The sequence below is a fragment of the Mesoplodon bidens genome (assembly GCF_964165515.1).
Source record: "Mesoplodon bidens genome assembly, chromosome: X".
NCBI classification, from domain to species: domain Eukaryota; kingdom Metazoa; phylum Chordata; class Mammalia; order Artiodactyla; family Ziphiidae; genus Mesoplodon; species Mesoplodon bidens.
In genome coordinates, this window is record NC_138163.1 from 80,948,195 (window position 1) to 80,970,515 (window position 22,321).

Sequence of the window (22,321 nt, forward strand, 5' to 3'; positions counted from 1 at the left end):
TTTTTGCACTGTGTATCACCTGCTCCTACTAAGATAATGATATCTAAACAACTGGAAACTATTGATCACATCTATAGTTCTCTATAAAATAATGGACATGCACAATGCACATGCAAGGTAAAATTGGTGCAAGTCCTATTGGACAACTTGGAATTGGCCGTTAGTCCTTGCCAGACATCTTACTAGTACCACCCCCTAAAAGGAAAGAAAGAACCGGGCTATTAGGACCCAGCATCGAGGGACATGATGGACCCAAGGCACGTAAAGAACCACCCTAGCATTTAGGGACCAAATACTTGATCACCTAATGCTTTCTATTGAAAGATTAATGATCAAAAGTGGAATTACTGAAATAAAATTATTTTCAGGCAGGACAAGAAACATTTTAAACATAAAATTCTCTCTCTGCCCATTTGAGCCACTACCCCCTCCCCTTTAGTGTGATTTGTGCATCACATTATACATTAACTAGATCCCCTTAAAAGATACAGGAATGCCCACACACCAAAAAAAAGAAAAGAAAAGAAAGAAAGAAAGAAAGAAAGAAAGAAAGAAAGAAAGAAAGAAAGAAAGAAAGAAAGAAAGAAAGAAAGAAAATAAAGAAAAAGAGAAGAAAAAGAAATTTCCTCCTGGAATCAGCGAGGTAACTCCTTAAGAGGTAACTTTCCTTTCTCAATCCTGTAATGCCTCATTAATACCCACTACTCGCCTTGTTGGACTATGTAAACTATTAATATGCTACTTTGTCTCAAAAACTTATATCACGGTTTTACCTCCAATGGGTGGAACAGTCCTCAGAGTTTTCTGAAGATTGTCTCCCAGGTTATAGTCCTCAGGTTGGCTCAAATAAAAATTTCCATTTTTCTTCGATTGACTCTTGATTAATTTTTTTGGACAACACAATGAAACCAAAAGATGGTTTTTTAAAAAGATAACAAATCACAAACCTTAGGCAGACAGACCAAGAAAAAAAAAAAAGATTCCTAAGGAATCACTAAACTCAGGGCTGAAAAGGGAGACATCACCATTGAGCCTATTGAATTTAAGGAAACATAAGAAAATAGTATGAAAAATTTTATACCAACAAATTAGACACATATATGCAATGAAAACATTTGTAGAGAGACACAAACTTCAAAACAGACTCAATAATAGACAATCAATTAAATTAATAATTAAAAATATTCCCACAATGATGCTCCTGTCCAGATGGCATCACTGCTGAATGCTATCAAACATTTCAGATGGAAATAATAGCAACACTCCAGAAATTCTTCCAGAAAATAGAAGAGGAATGAATACTTTCAAAATAGCTCTAGTAGGCCAATATTACTGTAGTGTGAGCCTCTGACAGTTTTTTTTTTCTTAATTGTAATGCAAGTGCCTGACATTAAGCTTTTGATTGCTGAGGCACCACTTCAAAGACAGCTATATCAAAAAGAACAAATTGCCAGCTACACGACTAGGTAAAGAGCCAGGCCACCACACCCCTGAAGTTTCCTTTGTTTTAGAGATCTCTGATTGACTTAGATAACTGACCCTTTGGCTGCTTGTTTTTCCCTTCTTGTGCTTTAATTCCCATTCTGTGTTAAATTCATCGATAAAGAGTGAATCTGAGAAACCCTAGGCCCCTCACTCTTGACCCCGATACATACATAACCCCAGGTCCCAGCTCTCTTTCTCCACCCACAACCTTTCTGTGTGGTCCAAGGCATGCCATGTACCCTCCATGACTTATGAGTAATAAACTTCGTCCTTACAAAGTCTCCTAAAGGTTATTGCTGAGGTGCCTCTTGCAATTATAATAAGAACCACAAGGGCTAGTTCAACCACAACATTGGTTCTGAAAGGGGAAATATCTGTGGGGGCTCGCCTTGGAGTACAGGTAAGTGCCTCCAGGTATTTCTAGCTGACAGTATCACTGTCGATTGGCTGAGACCAGCACAATTACCCTGATGCCCAAAACACACAAAGACATCCAAAATAAAGAAAATTGCATACCAATCTTTCTCATGAATATAGATGAAATAACCCTCAAGAAAATATTAACAAACGGAATTCAGAAACATATAAAAAGGATTATATACCATAACCAAGTGGGATTTATTCTAGAAATACAAGGTTGGTTTAACATCTAAAAATCAATTTATGTAACACACTATTTTAAAAGAAGAAAGCACTGAAACATTATCATATTAACTGACACAGAAAGAGCATGTGACAAAATTCCACCACCTTTCATGATAAAAACAATTTAAAAAAACTAGGAATAGAAAGAAATTTCTTCAGCATCATAAAGGATATCTATGAAAAACCTACAGCTAACATCATATTCAGTAGTGAAAGACTGCATACCTTTTCCCTAAAGTCAGCAACAAAGACATGCTCACTACTTTTATTCATTATTGCACTGGAAGTTTGAGCCAGTTCAAACAGGGAAGAAGAAGAACTAAAAGTCATCCAGATAGGAAATAAAAAGGGAGTCTTTTTTTATTCTCAGATGACATGATTTCATATGCAGACAATCCTAAGGAATCCACAAAAACGGATCTAACGGTAGAACTAATAAAGAAGTTCAACAGATCACAGAATACAAGAGTAATACATAAAACAAATTTTATTGCTATATACATGTAGCAAATAATCCAAAAATGAAATCAAGGAACACTTAATTCTAGCTACAATAGCATCAAAAAGAATTAAATGCTTAGGCATATATTTAACAAACCAAATGTAATACTTATGCACTGAGAAACACAAATTGATGTTTGTTGAGAGAAATTAAAGATGATCTAAATAAATGGAAAGGCATTGCATGTTCATGGTTGTAAGACTCAATATTTATATGGTAATTCTCCCCAAACTGACATATAGATTCAATTCAATCTCTATCGAAATTTCAGCAGGCTTTCTTTGTAGAAACTCACAGGCTGATCCAGAAAATTCATATGGAAATGAAAAACAAAACAAAACAGAATATCCAAAACTACTTCAAAAAAGAACAAACTTGGAAGATTCCACCTTCTGATTTCAAAACTTACGATAAAAATAAAGGTAATCAAGTTAGTGTGATACCGACATAGAGATAGATCACTGGAACAGAATCGAGAGGTTAGAAATAACGAACTCTCCTTATATTTATGGTCAATGATTTTCAATTCAATGGGGAAAGGATAGTCTTTTCAACATATGGTGCTGGCACAACTGGATATCATGCAAAACTACAAACTTCGAGCCTTACTTCACAGCACACACAAAACTTAATGCAAAATGGACCAGAGACTTAAAAGTAAAACCTACAACTATAAATCTGTTAAAAGAAACCCTAGGAGAAAAATATTTGTATGCATGAGCTAGGCGATGATTTCTTAGATACAACACCAAAAGCATGATCCACAAAAGAAAAACTTGATAAATTGGACTTCGTCAAAATTTAAAACATTTATGCTTCAGAAGGCACTATTCAGAAAATGAAAAGACAAGGTACAGACTGGGAGAAAATATTTGAAAGTCACAGATCTAACAAAGAACTTGTATGCAGAATAAAGAATAAGAATAATAAATAAATAAGAAAATGACCCCATTAAAAAATTGGGTAAAAGATTTGTATAGACATTTAACCAAAGAAGGTATAGAAATGGTTAATAAGCATATGAAAGGATGTTCACAGCCACTAGTCAGTAGGGAAATATAAATCAAAACCATAATGAGATACCATGTTGCCAAAACAATAGGATGGCTATAATCCAAAATACAGATAATAACAAATATTTGGATTTGGAGAAATTTGAATCCTCATACACTTCTGGTGATAATGTAAAATAGTTGAATCTTTTTGGAAAATATTCTGGTGTTTTCTTAAAAAGTTAAACATAGAGTTACCATATGATCCAGAATGTCCATTCCTAGGGATCTACCGAAGAGAACTGAAAACATATGTTCACACAAAAACTCATGAACTCAAAATGTATATGAATATGCTTAACAGCATTGAGTTTGGGAATATTATCCATAACATTCCCAAACTAAACACAACCCAAATGCCCATAAACTGATGAATGTATAAATAGAATGTGGTATACCCATACCATGGAATATTATTTGGCAATACAAATAACTGAAGTACTGATACATGCTACAACATGGGTGAACCTCGAAAACATTACATTAAGTGAAAGAAGCCAGACAACATGTACTATATATTGTGTGATTCCATTTATACAAAATTTCCTAAATAGGCAAATCATAGAGACAGAAAGTAGTTTATTACTTGCCTATAGGGCTGGGGGTGGGTTGGGGGGTTCGGGGTGTTGGGTAAGGGATACAAGGCGTCTTCTTGGGCTAACAAAAATATCCTAAAATTGATTGTGACAGATGCACAACTGTGAATATACGAAAAGCCATTGAATAAGGCATTTTATTTCTTAATTCATTTTTATTGCAAAAACACAGACTAGGAAACCTACCTTATTAACAATTTTTTAGTGTACAGTGTGGTTAACTATATGAACATTGTTGCAATCAGATCTCCGGAATTCTTCATCTTGCATGACTGCAAATCTATACTCATGGAACAACAACTCCCCGTTTCCCCCTCACCCAAACCTTTGGCAACCAGGATTCTACTTTCTGCTTCTAAGAGTTTGACTACTTTAGGTACCCCATATAAGTGGAAACATGCTGTATTTGTCCTTTGTGAGTGGCTTGCTTCACTTAGTATAATATCCTCAAAGTTCATCCATACTACAGCATATAGCAAGATTTCCTTCTTTTTAAAGGCTGAATAATATTCGGTTATATGTATACATTATATATACCACCTTTTATCTATTCACCTGTTGATAGATATTTAGGTTGTCCTCACCCCTTGGCTATTGTGAATAGTGGTACAGTGAACATGGGAGTGCAATAATCTATGCAAATCCTGATTTCAATTATTTTGTAATGTAAATGTAAATATACGGAAGTGAGAATGCTGGATCATATGGGAGTTCTATTTTTATTTTTTTAGGAACTTCCATACTGTTTTCCATGGCGGGTGCACAATTTTACACTCCCACCAGCAATGCACAAGGAATTCATTTTCTTCACTACCTTGCCAACACTTGCTATTTTGAGTTGTTTTTTTTTTAATACTGGCCATGTTAGCAGTTGTGAGGTGATAACTCATTGTGGTTTTGAATTGCATTTCCCTGTTGACTAGTGATGTTGAGCATTTTTCATATACCTGTAGGCCATTTATGTGTCTTCTTTGGAGAAATATCTAATCAATTCCTTTGTCCATTTTTAAATTGTGTTATTTGGGTTTTGTCTGTTTCTTTGTTTTTGAAAGCATAAGCCACAGACTGGGAAACAATATTTGCAAAGCACACATGATAAAAAACTTGTATCCGAAAGAGATAAAGAACATTCGATATTCAGTAATGAGAAATCAAACAACACAATAAACAATGAGCAAAAAAAAAAATCGAACTGACATTGTGCTTACTGGATGGTCAGTAAGCTACTGAGAAGATGTTTCACCTCATTAGTCATTAGGGACATAACTAAAGCCAGAATGAAATACGACAACATAGCTATAAACATGGCTGAAATAAAAACAAAATACAGACAATACCAAGTGCTAGACAGACTGAGGAACAGCTAGAACTCTCCTGCATTGCTGGTGAGAATGCAAAAAATGGTATAGACTCTCTGGAAACAGTTAAAAATACACTAACGATTCAATCCAGCAAGTTAACTCCTAGATATTTACCCAAGAGAAATGAAAACTTATATTCACAAAAAATCTGTATGCAAATGTTCACAGCACTTTTCTTAGATGCTTGGGCGACTGCACACTGGCACCGGACACAGACATATCTAGGACTACTGGACACTGTTTCTGAGCTGACACTGATCCCGGAAGCCCAAAGTGTCATGATGGGGCCCCATTAGAGTGGGGCTTATGAGGTTCTGGCAGTAAAAGGAGTTGGGGATAGAGATCAGTTCACGGTGAGCTGACTGGGTCCCTGGACAAACATAGTGGTCATTTCTCCAGTCCCCAAGCTGATAATTCTAAGTGATACACTTGGCAGTTGGAGCAATGACCTACACGTTGGGTCATTGGTCTGTGGAGTAAGAGCTATCATGGTGGGGAAGGCCAAAAGGAACCTCTGCCACTGGCTCCCACCCCGGGCCAAGAGAGTACATCAAAGCCAGTATTGGATCCTGGTGAGCATAACGGGGTAAAGCAGAGATTAGTGACATCATTGGAGACGTATGGGATGTATGGGAAGAGGAGGTAGGAGAGCCACAGGGACGAAGAGAGTGGAGAAGGTGAGAAGTTCCGGGAGTCCCTCTATGGGGGAGGGAGGAAGGGAATGGAAATGGTGAGAGGGAAGATGGAGGCTTCCACTGGATCCACTGGTAATGTTTCATAGGATGCTGGTGGATGCAGGAGATTTTGCTATATCCTTCCTTATCCATTTTAACATATTTGAAATAGCACACCATGCCTTAAAAAGTCACTGGGAGAAGTGGAAGAGGGCGGTATCCACAAACAGGCAGGCACCATCGGGGGCAGGCTCGAGGAGGAGGATTGCAGATTTACAGTGCACCCAGTCTCCCCTGCTCTGTAACTTCTCCAGCATGGCCAGCTTCTCAGGTGCAGAAACTGAGGCCCAGAAAACTGGGCCTTTGAGTTCCACAGGCAACAGCGGTTCAGACACGCCAGGACTCTCCAGGAGGTCAGCCAGAGCAGGATGCAGGAGAGAGAGGTGACTGAAGACAGAGGAGTATGAACGGGAAGGAGCAGAAGGAAGGTATGGGAGGAATGGAGGGGTGTCAGAGCAGGAGTTGGGTGGCAGACAAGGGAAATTCTAACACCCATGGGCCATAGAGAAACCAAGGGAGGCACCACTCCCCAGACATCAGTACTGCTCAGCTCAGGGAAGCTGAGAACTGACAGTTCCAAGAAAAATTGAGAGACACCTGGCTATCCACACCGACTGCCATCACAACTGGTAGGCCTTGGTTGTGCGTCCTTCAAAACTTTAAAACATACTTGTACATATACTTAAATGAATTCTCATATATTACGTAGGATTGACTGGTGTGTGTGTGTGCCCACGCACGCAAGTGATTTAACTTACAAATGTGAATCCAAAGCCATCGTTCTGCAACTTGCAGTTTGAAGTCAGGCAGGTGCTTTCGAAAGCTGTGAGAATGGCCTGATGCATTCCGTTGGACTGCCACGCTTTATGCTACTGGATGCTAAGCCACGTTGCATTCATCCATTTCCTTACTGATGGGAATTTGGAGTGCTCCCAGTTTTTCCCATCACCAACACCCTTGTGCATGGGCTCCTGTACACTACAGGTACCAGCGTGTCTCCGGAAGAAGTACCAGGCAGCGGACTTGCCGGAACATAGAGGAAATACCTATTTTTTTTTCTTCCTTTTTAAGGTCTTCGGCTCAAAGCAAGGACTCTGGAGTCAGATTGATTGGTTTCAATCCTGCCGCTGATCCCCACGAGCCGAATGACCTTGGGCCAGTGGCTGAACCTCTCAGTGCCTGTTTGCTCACCGGTAAGAGGCCAGTAATAGTTGGTACTATAGTTCTAGGAGTGTCACGCTGATGCATTACTATTTATGCCCAGCGCTTAGAAGAGTGCCAGGCACAGAGTCCGTGCTGGCACTAAGTTGCTTTCAATGGATTCTGCCAAATTACCTCCCAAATGGGTCTCTTGCACCACCGCCACAGGGGTTTGCTCCTCACCTCTCCCACCCTCGGAATGGTTAAGCTCTTTGAAGGTTGTCAACCTAGTGTGTGAAACCCGATTCGTGGTTTTAGTTCACATCTCCAGGATCAGCGGTGGCGAGCATCTTTTGGGGTGTAACTGGCCACTGCGATTTCTTCTTCTTTGAATTTGCCTCAGAGAGGGGGAAGGGCTGATGGAGCGAGGCCAACCCCAATCTGTCCGCCAACCCCAGTCTGTCCGCCAAACCTGCCTGCCAATGACGTTTGCTGAGCCACATTTGATGGAGCAGTTGAGACAGAGACCTTACAGAACGAAAATACGATCCCTTTGCTCTCTGGCCGACCCCTGATCACTGACTGCGGGACTCCATTCTCCTGTTGGGTCGTAAGGCTTGCGGTGGAAGGGAGGCTGGCAAATGCTTTTGGCGCGTGCTAGGCATCCAGTGCCTCCATCTTGACATTTCATCCTCACCACCCCTGGAGCCCGGCGCCCTCACTCCCCGACCCCCTGTATAGATGGGAAACGGAGGCTCAGAGCAGTGACTCTAACCGGAAAGGGGAGGCGGGACAGGAGGAGGCGGGCCGAGAGTCTTGACAGAGGGAAGCACTCCCCCCATCCCCTTCAGCAGCCAACTGCTCGGACCGCCCACGGGCTTGAGGGCAAAGCAGAGGCCCTCGACCCCATTGGTTAGGCCTCGAGGGGACAGGCGAACAAGGCGCCCGCTGGTTGGCGGGGGCCGGACCAATGAGGAGGCCGCGTCGCGGGCGTGGGAGGCGCGCTGAAAGTGGCGCGTCGTTTCGTTTGAGACGAGCTCGTGCAGCGCCTGAGGTGGTTGACGCTGCCGTCTGAGCGCCGCCCGCCTCGTCCGCCGTGACCGCGACCGCGACTCGGGCCATCAACAGTCGCCCCGGTTCCGCGGCCGCCTGGGTCGCGACATGAGCTCCCCAGATGAGGTGTCTGTGTGGGGAACGGGTTTCGGCCCAGGGGGCGGGGAGCGGGCCGGCGTCCGCCCGGCCGGCCGCGCAGTTCCGCGGGGACCCGACCGCGGCCCCGAGCCCAGGAAGCCGCCGAGCGGCGGGGACGGGAGCGGCTGCCCGGATCCCAAGAGCTTCCAGTCAGAGTGGGAGATGCTAGAAGCGGGAGGTCCGGTGCTGTGTGGCCGTGAAGGCCGACCTGGCTCCCCGGCTGATGACATGAGGGACCTCCTTGACCTGGCCGAGGAGTCTGCAGCGGGCACCACGCAGCAGCTGTACGACTGGGACATGCTGGGCTTCTGCAGATACCCGTTGGCGGAGCCCTGCGCCTCTTTGGAAGTGTCCGCCGGCCTCGAGGCGGGTCCCGGCGGTCCAGGAGCGACCGCCCAGAGCTGTGGGGAAGCGCCGCCGGCTCTGGCCGGCCCTCTCCACCTCGGTGGGTCCGAAGCGGGTCGGGCCTGCGGGGAGCCTAAGAGAGCCACTAAGCGTAGGTTGAACGTGGCTGCGGATTGCCAGCGCTTCTCCGCGGAAGCCCTGGGCCTGCTGCTATCCGACTCCGAGTCCTCAGATGAGTTCAGTGACACAGAGCTGATGACGGTGAGTACTTACCCCAGAGGAGGAGGCCAGGCCGAGCCCAGCAGATCCGAGGATCCCGGGGACACTCCCAGTCACTCGAATTTCCAAGTCAGGGAGAATTTCCTTCACGTGACAGGCTCTTCCCTGTCCTCGGCTCTGCGAGGACTCTCTTCGGTTGTGGAAAGGCAGGGCGTGGGAGAGCAGGGCATCTCTTCCCCTAAGAAAATGCAGAGCGTGCTCTGGGGGGACGGGAGCAGCAAGCCCAGCTCCCCGGGAGCTGCTGCTGCTGCTGCTGCTACGGCAGGTGGCCTGCTGCAGGTCACTCCTAGGAAGAAGGGGACCCAGGAGAAGAAATCCCTCGGGGGAGCCTCCACACTTGCCCTGGGGAAAAACTTCCCTTCCTGGGGGCAGCGAATCTGGGCACCTCCGCTGGAACCGGCAACCTTCCCCCCAGTCTCTGGTATTCCGCTGCTTGGGAGATCCAAGAGGTATACCTTGGGCTCTTCTGGAACCAAACAGGCCAAGCACACCAGCGCTGGGAAGAAATCCGTGGTCACGTGGACAAGGGAGTCTGAGGCTGTGGCGGGAGAAGATAAGGACCCAAATAGAGACCCAGCCCCAAAGGGCCAAGTGAGTAGGCCAGGCTCCTCCTCTCTCCCCACTCTTCCCCGCCCCCACCGCACCCAGAGCACACGTCTTCACCCATGCTGCCTCTGTCCACCCCTCAGGGGTCGTCATTGGGTGCCCCTCGGTCACTGAGTCATTATGATGCCTGATCGGGCTCCTTTTACTAGGGACAAACAGTAAGGTAGCACTTCGGGTGTGCTGGGCCTGGTTCTCCACCCTTGGCCTGTTTCCAGCGTCCTCTGAGAGACTGGGGCTGGGATGGAAGGGAGGGTTGGTAGCTGAATTGGGTCGGGGGATCCCTTAAAAGCTTCCCCGAAAAGCCTCAGTATTTAGACTCACCAGCTTCCTGAATCCTATCTCCTAGGTGTTCCCCAGACCTTCCTTGCAGGGGCCCTGGGCTTACTCAGTGCCCCACTGTTGTCCCTAGATCACCTCTGCCTGCTGGCCTGGGGCTGACGGAGGGAGAAAGTGCTAATGAGATCAGCCTTTCAATTCCCTTCCCAATTCCCTGCCTCACCCCGGCCCAAATCACACAACACTCTCTCTCTCTCTCTCTCTCTCTCTCTCTCTCTCTCTCTCACACACACACACACACACACACACACACAAACACACACACAGACAGACTTCCTTAGTCCAAATCGGTGAAAAATTTTTGTTTCAGCTGCCAGCTCACAGGCCAGGGACATCTTATCCACGCATGCATCGTGGAAAAGCCAGCAGTGGCGAGGTCGACACCAGAGGCCCCCAAGATCCAAGAAACTCAGAGCCCTTGGCCCTGAACCAGGGAGAAGTCATGCCCGGGGGGCCTGCCCCCTCAGGTGAGTGTCGTGGGTTTGATAGGAGGGGATGGGAGAGGGGTGGAGGGCAGAAACCTCTGGCTCTGTCTCTGTTGGGGGCACAGCCGTTCTCTCAGGCAGCTTCTCCCACAGGAGACGGGGTGCTGGCAGGGCTGGCCTTGAGCCACATCATCCTGTGTGGGGGGTTTGTGCGGCAGGGCTGATCGGTGGCAGTGCCACACACAGCTCCTCCGGGTGTAGATTTACAGGGGAACAGCCTTTTCTGTTAAGTCCTTTTCGCCCACATTGCTCTCCCACGTGCTGGCTGTGGCTGCAGCTCTGGGAGGGGCGAATCCAGAGGCACATAGCTTGGGCACCACAATGCAATGGGGAAATGGCTGCCCCCGGGTAACAGCGGAGGCAGCCCCAGAGAGAAGGTTCGGGCTTCTGGGCAGAGCAGGGGCGGCTGGTCGCCAGCAGAGGGTGGTGCCGCCTCACCTCACCGTAGACCCCACTTGGCCCTTTCCACCTCACTGGGAGCCTGCGAAGCTGGATTGTGTGTCCTTTCCCTCTCAGGTGACTGGGAGCCACTGGACCATCCCCCAAGACCGGAAATGCCGCAGCAGCCACTGGGAATGCCGGGCTGTCTTTGGGTAATGCTTCCTCTGGCTCCTGGAAATGCAGGCCCAAACTCGAGGCTGGGATCTGGGTCCAAGTTCAGCTGACATGTGTGGGGCCACCCCTCCCCTGCCCCCATCACGTACCCCATGGAGGGAGCCCACCTGCTTTCCACTGAGGAGCGCTTGCCATTCTAGCCACCCGGCTTTGGGGTGCAGGGCCCAGTGGAGAGGAGAAGGTGGAGGAGAGAGGAGGCCAGATTATACTAATCATTTCTCTTCCTCCTGTGTCTGCTGGCCTAGTGTCTCGTGCTACAGAGAGAAGTAGACAACCTTAAGAAGAAACTTGGTATGAGGAACCAGGGACGGAGAGCGGTGTCTTAGTTCAGAACCCGGGTGGGCACCTGGGGTGGGGGTGGGCTGCAGGTGCAGTCGGCCTCGCAGGGACCAACATCCCTGTGGCGAGGAGAACCTAGCAGGCCTGGCCCTGGAGCCAGCTGTGCATGTACAACTGGGCGTGTGTACAAGTAGCAAAGTACTGTCTGGACTGCATGCACACTTTGCCAACCAGACCAGTCCTAGGGAATCTCCTTCTGATAGGACTTTGAGAGATGCCTCGTTGATTTTCCCTTGAACTGCTGCTTGGTGTGGCTTCTAAGGTTCTTGTTGGATTGTTTGTTTGTGTGTGTGACGGGATCTGACTGGTTGTGGCACGGCCCACAGCATCAGAGCTGCTGGCACACTTTGTTTCCCTTGAGGAACCAGTTCCACATTCAATTCCGGTGGTGGGGAGTGATCTGGTCCAGAGCTCTCTGCATCGGGTCTGGAGAGGTTTTCAGCTTTCAGGGCTACGCGGTTCCTCACGGGGATAGGGGACGGGCTTCCATATCCCTCTCTCTGGAGTGCCTACTAATGCCTGTCCCTGTTGCAGACACCATGAAGGACATGGCTCTCAAGATCCTGAAACTTTGAAGTGAGTGTTACACACACCGTACCCCTTCCCACAGTCCTGGCTGTTGAGCAGGGCTGGGGGCCGGCCCTGGCTTGAGGCTCTTCCCTGACTCTGCTGTTTTACAGGTTGAGCCCATCGTCTTCCTTCAGGAGGGGCAGCTGGTACCTTTGGAGCCCGGGAGCTGTGGCCAAGCTCGTTCCCTCCTGTTCTGCCTCAGCTAGGGCTTCCTCTACCCTTGTTTTGCCCCCTCCCCAGTTTCACAGCAGTTTCCAAAAAAAGTACCTCTCATATTATGTGTTCTGCCTTCTCTCTGGAGGGGTAGGGGTAGGGTTAGGGGGCCGGGGCGGGGCACTGCTCCACGTCAGAGCCTTTTCCAGAACAGTATCTGTCGCATCCTGTGGTGGGGACTCTGGACCAGCCTCTGCTACCATCCCTGCAGTCAAGTCAGCGGACTGCCCCAGGTCTGGGTCGTCTGTGTGCTCTCCCTGGCCACATTGACACGTCCTCCCTTGCCCCCGAAGGCCCTCTTCTAATTCTCTCCAAACCACCCTCCTCCTTTGGGGTCTGGTGGTTCCCATTCATCTCTGCCATTCACCCTCCCCATCAGCAGGAACTCATGACCCCCTTCCAGAGCTCCACTCTGGAAGCATTCACATCCTCCCTGCCCTCACCAGCTGACCACCCTCCTCCAGCCTGGTCGTCTCTATACCCTTGAGTGGAAATTGGCCCGTCAGGTTCTATGGCAAGTGTGGTTAGTAGGTCTGTGTTCTTGCATGGTCCCTGTCAAATACTCTTCCACCAGCCCCATGACACATTTTCCTGGAAATTATATTTCTGTGTCCCAGCTCAATCTCCCAGACTGCCTCTTTAGGACACACGAGATTGACTCTGAGCTCCATGTTCAATTTCCCCCTCACTGGAGGTTGGGGAGCACTTCCTTCCCTCAGCCGGGACCCAGGGCTGTACTAGCCTGAGACTCAGAGGGACAGATCTGTGTTGGAGTGCGGCGATTCTGCCTGGCACCCTTCCCAAACGACCGGTGTTTTACTACACAAACGGGGGTATGATGGTAGATAGGACATTCAAGGTTGGTGACTGTGTGTCCCTGTGTGTGAATAAAAGTAATCAGGGATAATCTCCCTTGAGGGAGAAAGATGTGATTCAGGGAGTAAAGAGAGTAGAGGCTAGTCCAGGTTCTGTAAGGCATTGAATGAGCAAAAGCACGGGTCGGATCTGTTGTGTTCAAGGGTTGTCGTTAAATTCCCAAAGCATAGGCGGGGGAGGATGCAGAAGTCACCAAACCCCACGACAGGGTGTCGGGATGCTCGAAATGTTGGATTCGCTGGAGGAGGCTCTCGATCCTACTCTGTGATCCTATGATGTCTGACAGCTACTGTGGGTGTGGATGGAATGAGATTGGGAAGAGTGGCTCCTCAGAGTAGCTCATCTTAGAATCAGGGGACCCATATATGTGACCACCCAACATGAGCTACCCGGGACAGGGGCAGGGTGGGCGCAGTGAGGATGGGAAGTAAGGAGTGACTGCGCCTGGACAATGGGGAGCACTTGAGTCCACCCTTCCCCCATATTCTCACAGTGACTCGCTCCCAGAGTCCATGGCATGAGCTCAGGTGGACAGACCACATGTGGGATGGGGCAGTCACAGACCTCAGGGTCAGAAAAGGACATTCGTGGGATTTAATCCACTCAAACCCCTCCCTGGAGATGGTGGGCTTGATTGGTGCCCAGGCTTCTGGCTGGATTCCTAGGATGTACCCAGTGCCCCCCCCCAGTCCAGCCTGTACCAGGCTTATGTTCTAGCCCCTCTTGCTTCGGCACTGCTCCCCACTGAGCTGAGGCCATTACCAATGAGTGTGTGTGCACTTTGAGGAAACAGAGCCAGCGTAGACTTTCGACCTGCCTCTAACCTGTAGAGACAGTCATTCCAGGTCTTGTGTCCCTGCAGACACTCTGGAGAGTGTGAAGCTAAGTACAGGCTGGAGACCACCATCACAGGAACTCGCTTCCCTGTGCACACTATGGAGGGTATGGGACCAGCTCAGTGGTATGGCACCATCCCTTCCGGCCTGAAGCCCTCTGGCTCAGAGCCCATTCCCTCTAGCCTCTAACCACAGTGTGCACACTGGGGGAAAAGTGAAACCAGAAGAGAAATACTGCCCCAAGCCCTCAGGACCCGGCTATATCCCAGACCAATGTGGAGACTGCCATCACACCTGGGAGAAACCCAACTTCCTCAGGGCTCTTAACTCTGGCCCCTCAGGTCCCAAACCCACACCTGAAAGGGCAGTGAGGGCCATTGAGCAGAGAAGCAGCCCCAGCTCACACCTTATTCTGGCTCTAGCCCCTTCAACTCCAGACCTGTTTCCCACCCAGGCAGTGACTGCCACCACGCCCTAGGGGAAGATGCAGCCCATGCTCACTTCATATCTAGCTCTCCCTCCAGAGCCACTGGGCACGTGCAGACTGAACAGGGATGGTCCCACACAAGAACACACCCTCAAGACTGGGATAGATAACTGTCTCACCTAATTTCATAGAGACAGAGAAAGTTTTAAAAAGATGAGTAGACAGGGGAACATGTTTCAAATTAAAGACAAGAAAAAATGCTGAAAAAAACCCTAAGGAAACTGATAAATAATTTAACTGATGAAGAGTTCATAGCAGTAGTAATATGAATGCTAACTGAACTGGGGCAAAGAATAGATGAACAGTGAGAATTTTTAACAAAGAACTAGAAAATATAAAAAGGACAAGTCAGAGCCGAATATAATAACTGAAATTACAAATACACTAGAGGGAATTAACAGCAGATTAGGTGACAGAGAAGAACACATAAGCAGTCTGGAAAGTAGAATAATGGAAATCACTCAATCATAAGTGCAAAAAACAATTTTTTTAATGAGAATAATTTAAGGGAGCTGTGGGACAACATCAAGCATACTCACATTTGCATTATAGGGGTCCCAGAGGAGAAGAGAGAGAGAAAGGGGTTGAAAATGTATTTGATGAAATTATGGCTGGAAACTTCCCTAATCTGAAGAAAGAAACACAGAGGAAGCACAGAGAGTCCCAAACAAAATGAACCCATACACATCCACATCAAGACATATAATTAAAAGGGCAAAAGTTAAAGAGAGAATTCTAAAGGTAGCAAGAGCAAAACAAGAGTCACATACAAGGGAAGTCCCATAAGCCTATCAGCTAATTTTTCTGCATAAACTTTGCATGTCAGAAGGGAGTGGCATGATAAGATTTAAAGTGCTGAGAGGGAAAACCCTACAACCTAGGATACTTTACCCAACAAGGTTATCATTCAGAATTGAAGGAGAGATAAAGGCTTCTCAGACAAGCAAAAATTAAAAGAGTTCATCAATACTAAACCAACCTTACAAGAAGGGTTAAAAGGTCTTCTTGAAGTAAAAAAAAAAAAAAAAACACTGGCTACAACAGGAAATAAGAAATTAAAGGACGGGGAAAATATACTGGTGAAGCAATTATATCATAAAGGCTGGGTATTTACCAGTTAAATAAGCTAGTACAAAGGTTAAAAGACAAAAATTGTAAAATCAACTGTAACTACAATAAACAGTTAAATGATAGACATGGAGATGTGAAATATGACATCAAAAACACAAAATGCTGGGAGGTGAGTAAAAAATGTAGAGCTTTCAGAATGTGTTTGAACATATATGACTATCGGTTGCAATCAAATAGTTATAGGTCAACATAAATGAACTCCATGGTAACCATAAATCAAAGACCTACTATAGATCTACCAAAACTAGAGAGAAAGGAACACAAACATAACACTGAAGAAAATCATCAAACCACAAGAGAGACACTAAAAGAAGAAAGCATCCTCCTGACTTCAAACTGCAAGTTGCAGAACGATGGCCTCAGATACACATTAGTAAATGTTTTTAAATCCCAAATGAATCCTACCTAATATTTGATAACCTTTGGGTGTATGTTTCAATGTCTGAAAGACAGTTTTCACTAGAGGTTAAAGTTGTGGGATAGCTTCTAACAGGACCCAATAGGTTTATACAACAAATTTATGACCTTGGATCTCCCCAGATTGGTTAGGAAGGTGTACAATTGGTTTCCTTTAGGCTCAATGTCACCTACAGGTAGCCTTGAAAACAGGCGCTGTCATCCTGCTTTCAATGTGGGCATGTTGGGTTCAGTCAGTTTTCCAATGGTATGATTATTTGGCTGCAATATTTATTCCCACACTTGGAATAGAAGATATCATTACTCATATAGAGGCTTTAACAAAATTCACCCAGCAAGCCTTAAATGATAGTAACCAAGCCGTGTGTTTGCTCAGTTCAGAAATTTCCATGATGAGAAAAGCAGTCCTACAGAATTGCATGGCCCTCAATATTCTAACAGCTTCCCAAGGGGGAGCTTATGCTGTAATACATAGTGAACGTTTTGTTTTTATACCTGATGAGTCTTCTAATGCAACCCCCGCTTATGATGCGTATGAAAAATTGGATTTCCACTCTGAATGATCATCTTCCCAGTTTAAGGGAAATGCTAGGAAAATGGTATGGTTCAAGAGGATATTGGCTTAAATCTTTACTAATGATATTGTTGCTCCTATTTCCAACTTTGATTACAGTTTGTGTAACTTATAAAGTTTTAGTTTCTTGTTTTTTGCACTGTGTATCACCTGCTCCTACTAAGATAATGATATCTAAACAACTGGAAACTATTGATCACATCTATAGTTCTCTATAAAATAATGGACATGCACAATGCACATGCAAGGTAAAATTGGTGCAAGTCCTATTGGACAACTTGGAATTGGCCGTTAGTCCTTGCCAGACATCTTACTAGTACCACCCCCTAAAAGGAAAGAAAGAACCGGGCTATTAGGACCCAGCATCGAGGGACATGATGGACCCAAGGCACGTAAAGAACCACCCTAGCATTTAGGGACCAAATACTTGATCACCTAATGCTTTCTATTGAAAGATTAATGATCAAAAGTGGAATTACTGAAATAAAATTATTTTCAGGCAGGACAAGAAACATTTTAAACATAAAATTCTCTCTCTGCCCATTTGAGCCACTACACCCTCCCCTTTAGTGTGATTTGTGCATCACATTATACATTAACTAGATCCCCTTAAAAGATACAGGAATGCCCACACACCAAAAAAAAGAAAAGAAAAGAAAGAAAGAAAGAAAGAAAGAAAGAAAGAAAGAAAGAAAGAAAGAAAGAAAGAAAAAGAGAAGAAAAAGAAATTTCCTCCTGGAATCAGCGAGGTAACTCCTTAAGAGGTAACTTTCCTTTCTCAATCCTGTAATGCCTCATTAATACCCACTACTCGCCTTGTTGGACTATGTAAACTATTAATATGCTACTTTGTCTCAAAAACTTATATCACGGTTTTACCTCCAATGGGTGGAACAGTCCTCAGAGTTTTCTGAAGATTGTCTCCCAGGTTATAGTCCTCAGGTTGGCTCAAATAAAAATTTCCATTTTTCTTCGATTGACTCTTGATTAATTTTTTTGGACAACACAATGAAACCAAAAGATGGTTTTTTAAAAAGATAACAAATCACAAACCTTAGGCAGACAGACCAAGAAAAAAAAAAAGATTCCTAAGGAATCACTAAAATCAGGGTTGAAAAGGGAGACATCACCATTGAGCCTATTGAATTTAAAAAAACATAAGAAAATAGTATGAAAAATTTTATACCAACAAATTAGACACATATATGCAATGAAAACATTTGTAGAGAGACACAAACTTCAAAACAGACTCAATAATAGACAATCAATTAAATTAATAATTAAAAATATTCCCACAATGATGCTCCTGTCCAGATGGCATCACTGCTGAATGCTATCAAACATTTCAGATGGAAATAATAGCAACACTCCAGAAATTCTTCCAGAAAATAGAAGAGGAATGAATACTTTCAAAATAGCTCTAGTAGGCCAATATTACTGTAGTGTGAGCCTCTGACAGTTTTTTTTTTCTTAATTGTAATGCAAGTGCCTGACATTAAGCTTTTGATTGCTGAGGCACCACTTCAAAGACAGCTATATCAAAAAGAACAAATTGCCAGCTACACGACTAGGTAAAGAGCCAGGCCACCACACCCCTGAAGTTTCCTTTGTTTTAGAGATCTCTGATTGACTTAGATAACTGACCCTTTGGCTGCTTGTTTTTCCCTTCTTGTGCTTTAATTCCCATTCTGTGTTAAGTTCATCGATAAAGAGTGAATCTGAGAAACCCTAGGCCCCTCACTCTTGACCCCGATACATACATAACCCCAGGTCCCAGCTCTCTTTCTCCACCCACAACCTTTCTGTGTGGTCCAAGGCATGCCATGTACCCTCCATGACTTATGAGTAATAAACTTCGTCCTTACAAAGTCTCCTAAAGGTTATTGCTGAGGTGCCTCTTGCAATTATAATAAGAACCACAAGGGCTAGTTCAACCACAACATTGGTTCTGAAAGGGGAAATATCTGTGGGGGCTCGCCTTGGAGTACAGGTAAGTGCCTCCAGGTATTTCTAGCTGACAGTATCACTGTCGATTGGCTGAGACCAGCACAATTACCCTGATGCCCAAAACACACAAAGACATCCAAAATAAAGAAAATTGCATACCAATCTTTCTCATGAATATAGATGAAATAACCCTCAAGAAAATATTAACAAACGGAATTCAGAAACATATAAAAAGGATTATATACCATAACCAAGTGGGATTTATTCTAGAAATACAAGGTTGGTTTAACATCTAAAAATCAATTTATGTAACACACTATTTTAAAAGAAGAAAGCACTGAAACATTATCATATTAACTGACACAGAAAGAGCATGTGACAAAATTCCACCACCTTTCATGATAAAAACAATTTAAAAAAACTAGGAATAGAAAGAAATTTCTTCAGCATCATAAAGGATATCTATGAAAAACCTACAGCTAACATCATATTCAGTAGTGAAAGACTGCATACCTTTTCCCTAAAGTCAGCAACAAAGACATGCTCACTACTTTTATTCATTATTGCACTGGAAGTTTGAGCCAGTTCAAACAGGGAAGAAGAAGAACTAAAAGTCATCCAGATAGGAAATAAAAAGGGAGTCTTTTTTTATTCTCAGATGACATGATTTCATATGCAGACAATCCTAAGGAATCCACAAAAACGGATCTAACGGTAGAACTAATAAAGAAGTTCAACAGATCACAGAATACAAGAGTAATACATAAAACAAATTTTATTGCTATATACATGTAGCAAATAATCCAAAAATGAAATCAAGGAACACTTAATTCTAGCTACAATAGCATCAAAAAGAATTAAATGCTTAGGCATATATTTAACAAACCAAATGTAATACTTATGCACTGAGAAACACAAATTGATGTTTGTTGAGAGAAATTAAAGATGATCTAAATAAATGGAAAGGCATTGCATGTTCATGGTTGTAAGACTCAATATTTATATGGTAATTCTCCCCAAACTGACATATAGATTCAATTCAATCTCTATCGAAATTTCAGCAGGCTTTCTTTGTAGAAACTCACAGGCTGATCCAGAAAATTCATATGGAAATGAAAAACAAAACAAAACAGAATATCCAAAACTACTTCAAAAAAGAACAAACTTGGAAGATTCCACCTTCTGATTTCAAAACTTACGATAAAAATAAAGGTAATCAAGTTAGTGTGATACCGACATAGAGATAGATCACTGGAACAGAATCGAGAGGTTAGAAATAACGAACTCTCCTTATATTTATGGTCAATGATTTTCAATTCAATGGGGAAAGGATAGTCTTTTCAACATATGGTGCTGGCACAACTGGATATCATGCAAAACTACAAACTTCGAGCCTTACTTCACAGCACACACAAAACTTAATGCAAAATGGACCAGAGACTTAAAAGTAAAACCTACAACTATAAATCTGTTAAAAGAAACCCTAGGAGAAAAATATTTGTACGCATGAGCTAGGCGATGATTTCTTAGATACAACACCAAAAGCATGATCCACAAAAGAAAAACTTGATAAATTGGACTTCGTCAAAATTTAAAACATTTATGCTTCAGAAGGCACTATTCAGAAAATGAAAAGACAAGGTACAGACTGGGAGAAAATATTTGAAAGTCACAGATCTAACAAAGAACTTGTATGCAGAATAAAGAATAAGAATAATAAATAAATAAGAAAATGACCCCATTAAAAAATTGGGTAAAAGATTTGTATAGACATTTAACCAAAGAAGGTATAGAAATGGTTAATAAGCATATGAAAGGATGTTCACAGCCACTAGTCAGTAGGGAAATATAAATCAAAACCATAATGAGATACCATGTTGCCAAAACAATAGGATGGCTATAATCCAAAATACAGATAATAACAAATATTTGGATTTGGAGAAATTTGAATCCTCATACACTTCTGGTGATAATGTAAAATAGTTGAATCTTTTTGGAAAATATTCTGGTGTTTTCTTAAAAAGTTAAACATAGAGTTACCATATGATCCAGAATGTCCATTCCTAGGGATCTACCGAAGAGAACTGAAAACATATGTTCACACAAAAACTCATGAACTCAAAATGTATATGAATATGCTTAACAGCATTGAGTTTGGGAATATTATCCATAACATTCCCAAACTAAACACAACCCAAATGCCCATAAACTGATGAATGTATAAATAGAATGTGGTATACCCATACCATGGAATATTATTTGGCAATACAAATAACTGAAGTACTGATACATGCTACAACATGGGTGAACCTCGAAAACATTACATTAAGTGAAAGAAGCCAGACAACATGTACTATATATTGTGTGATTCCATTTATACAAAATTTCCTAAATAGGCAAATCATAGAGACAGAAAGTAGTTTATTACTTGCCTATAGGGCTGGGGGTGGGTTGGGGGGTTCGGGGTGTTGGGTAAGGGATACAAGGCGTCTTCTTGGGCTAACAAAAATATCCTAAAATTGATTGTGACAGATGCACAACTGTGAATATACGAAAAGCCATTGAATAAGGCATTTTATTTCTTAATTCATTTTTATTGCAAAAACACAGACTAGGAAACCTACCTTATTAACAATTTTTTAGTGTACAGTGTGGTTAACTATATGAACATTGTTGCAATCAGATCTCCGGAATTCTTCATCTTGCATGACTGCAAATCTATACTCATGGAACAACAACTCCCCGTTTCCCCCTCACCCAAACCTTTGGCAACCAGGATTCTACTTTCTGCTTCTAAGAGTTTGACTACTTTAGGTACCCCATATAAGTGGAAACATGCTGTATTTGTCCTTTGTGAGTGGCTTGCTTCACTTAGTATAATATCCTCAAAGTTCATCCATACTACAGCATATAGCAAGATTTCCTTCTTTTTAAAGGCTGAATAATATTCGGTTATATGTATACATTATATATACCACCTTTTATCTATTCACCTGTTGATAGATATTTAGGTTGTCCTCACCCCTTGGCTATTGTGAATAGTGGTACAGTGAACATGGGAGTGCAATAATCTATGCAAGATCCTGATTTCAATTATTTTGTAATGTAAATGTAAATATACGGAAGTGAGAATGCTGGATCATATGGGAGTTCTATTTTTATTTTTTTAGAAACTTCCATACTGTTTTCCATGGCGGGTGCACAATTTTACACTCCCACCAGCAATGCACAAGGAATTCATTTTCTTCACTACCTTGCCAACACTTGCTATTTTGAGTTGTTTTTTTTTTAATACTGGCCATGTTAGCAGTTGTGAGGTGATAACTCATTGTGGTTTTGAATTGCATTTCCCTGTTGACTAGTGATGTTGAGCATTTTTCATATACCTGTAGGCCATTTATGTGTCTTCTTTGGAGAAATATCTAATCAATTCCTTTGTCCATTTTTAAATTGTGTTATTTGGGTTTTCTCTGTTTCTTTGTTTTTGAAAGCATAAGCCACAGACTGGGAAACAATATTTGCAAAGCACACATGATAAAAAACTTGTATCCGAAAGAGA

General features: G+C 43.7%; 1 protein-coding gene across 1 annotated transcript; it reads left to right on the forward strand.

The window, feature by feature from the left end:
• Positions 1 to 6,129: 6,129 nt before the first annotated feature.
• On the forward strand, positions 6,130 to 10,067 carry LOC308609362 (uncharacterized protein CXorf49 homolog; the record flags this gene model as incomplete). The annotated part of the gene is made up of 3 exons (XM_081223040.1): positions 6,130 to 6,227; positions 8,592 to 9,921; positions 10,020 to 10,067. 3 exons carry the CDS (start codon positions 6,130 to 6,132, stop codon positions 10,065 to 10,067), a joined length of 1,476 nt encoding a protein of 491 aa, XP_081079166.1.
• Between the last annotated feature and the right edge of the window lie 12,254 nt (positions 10,068 to 22,321).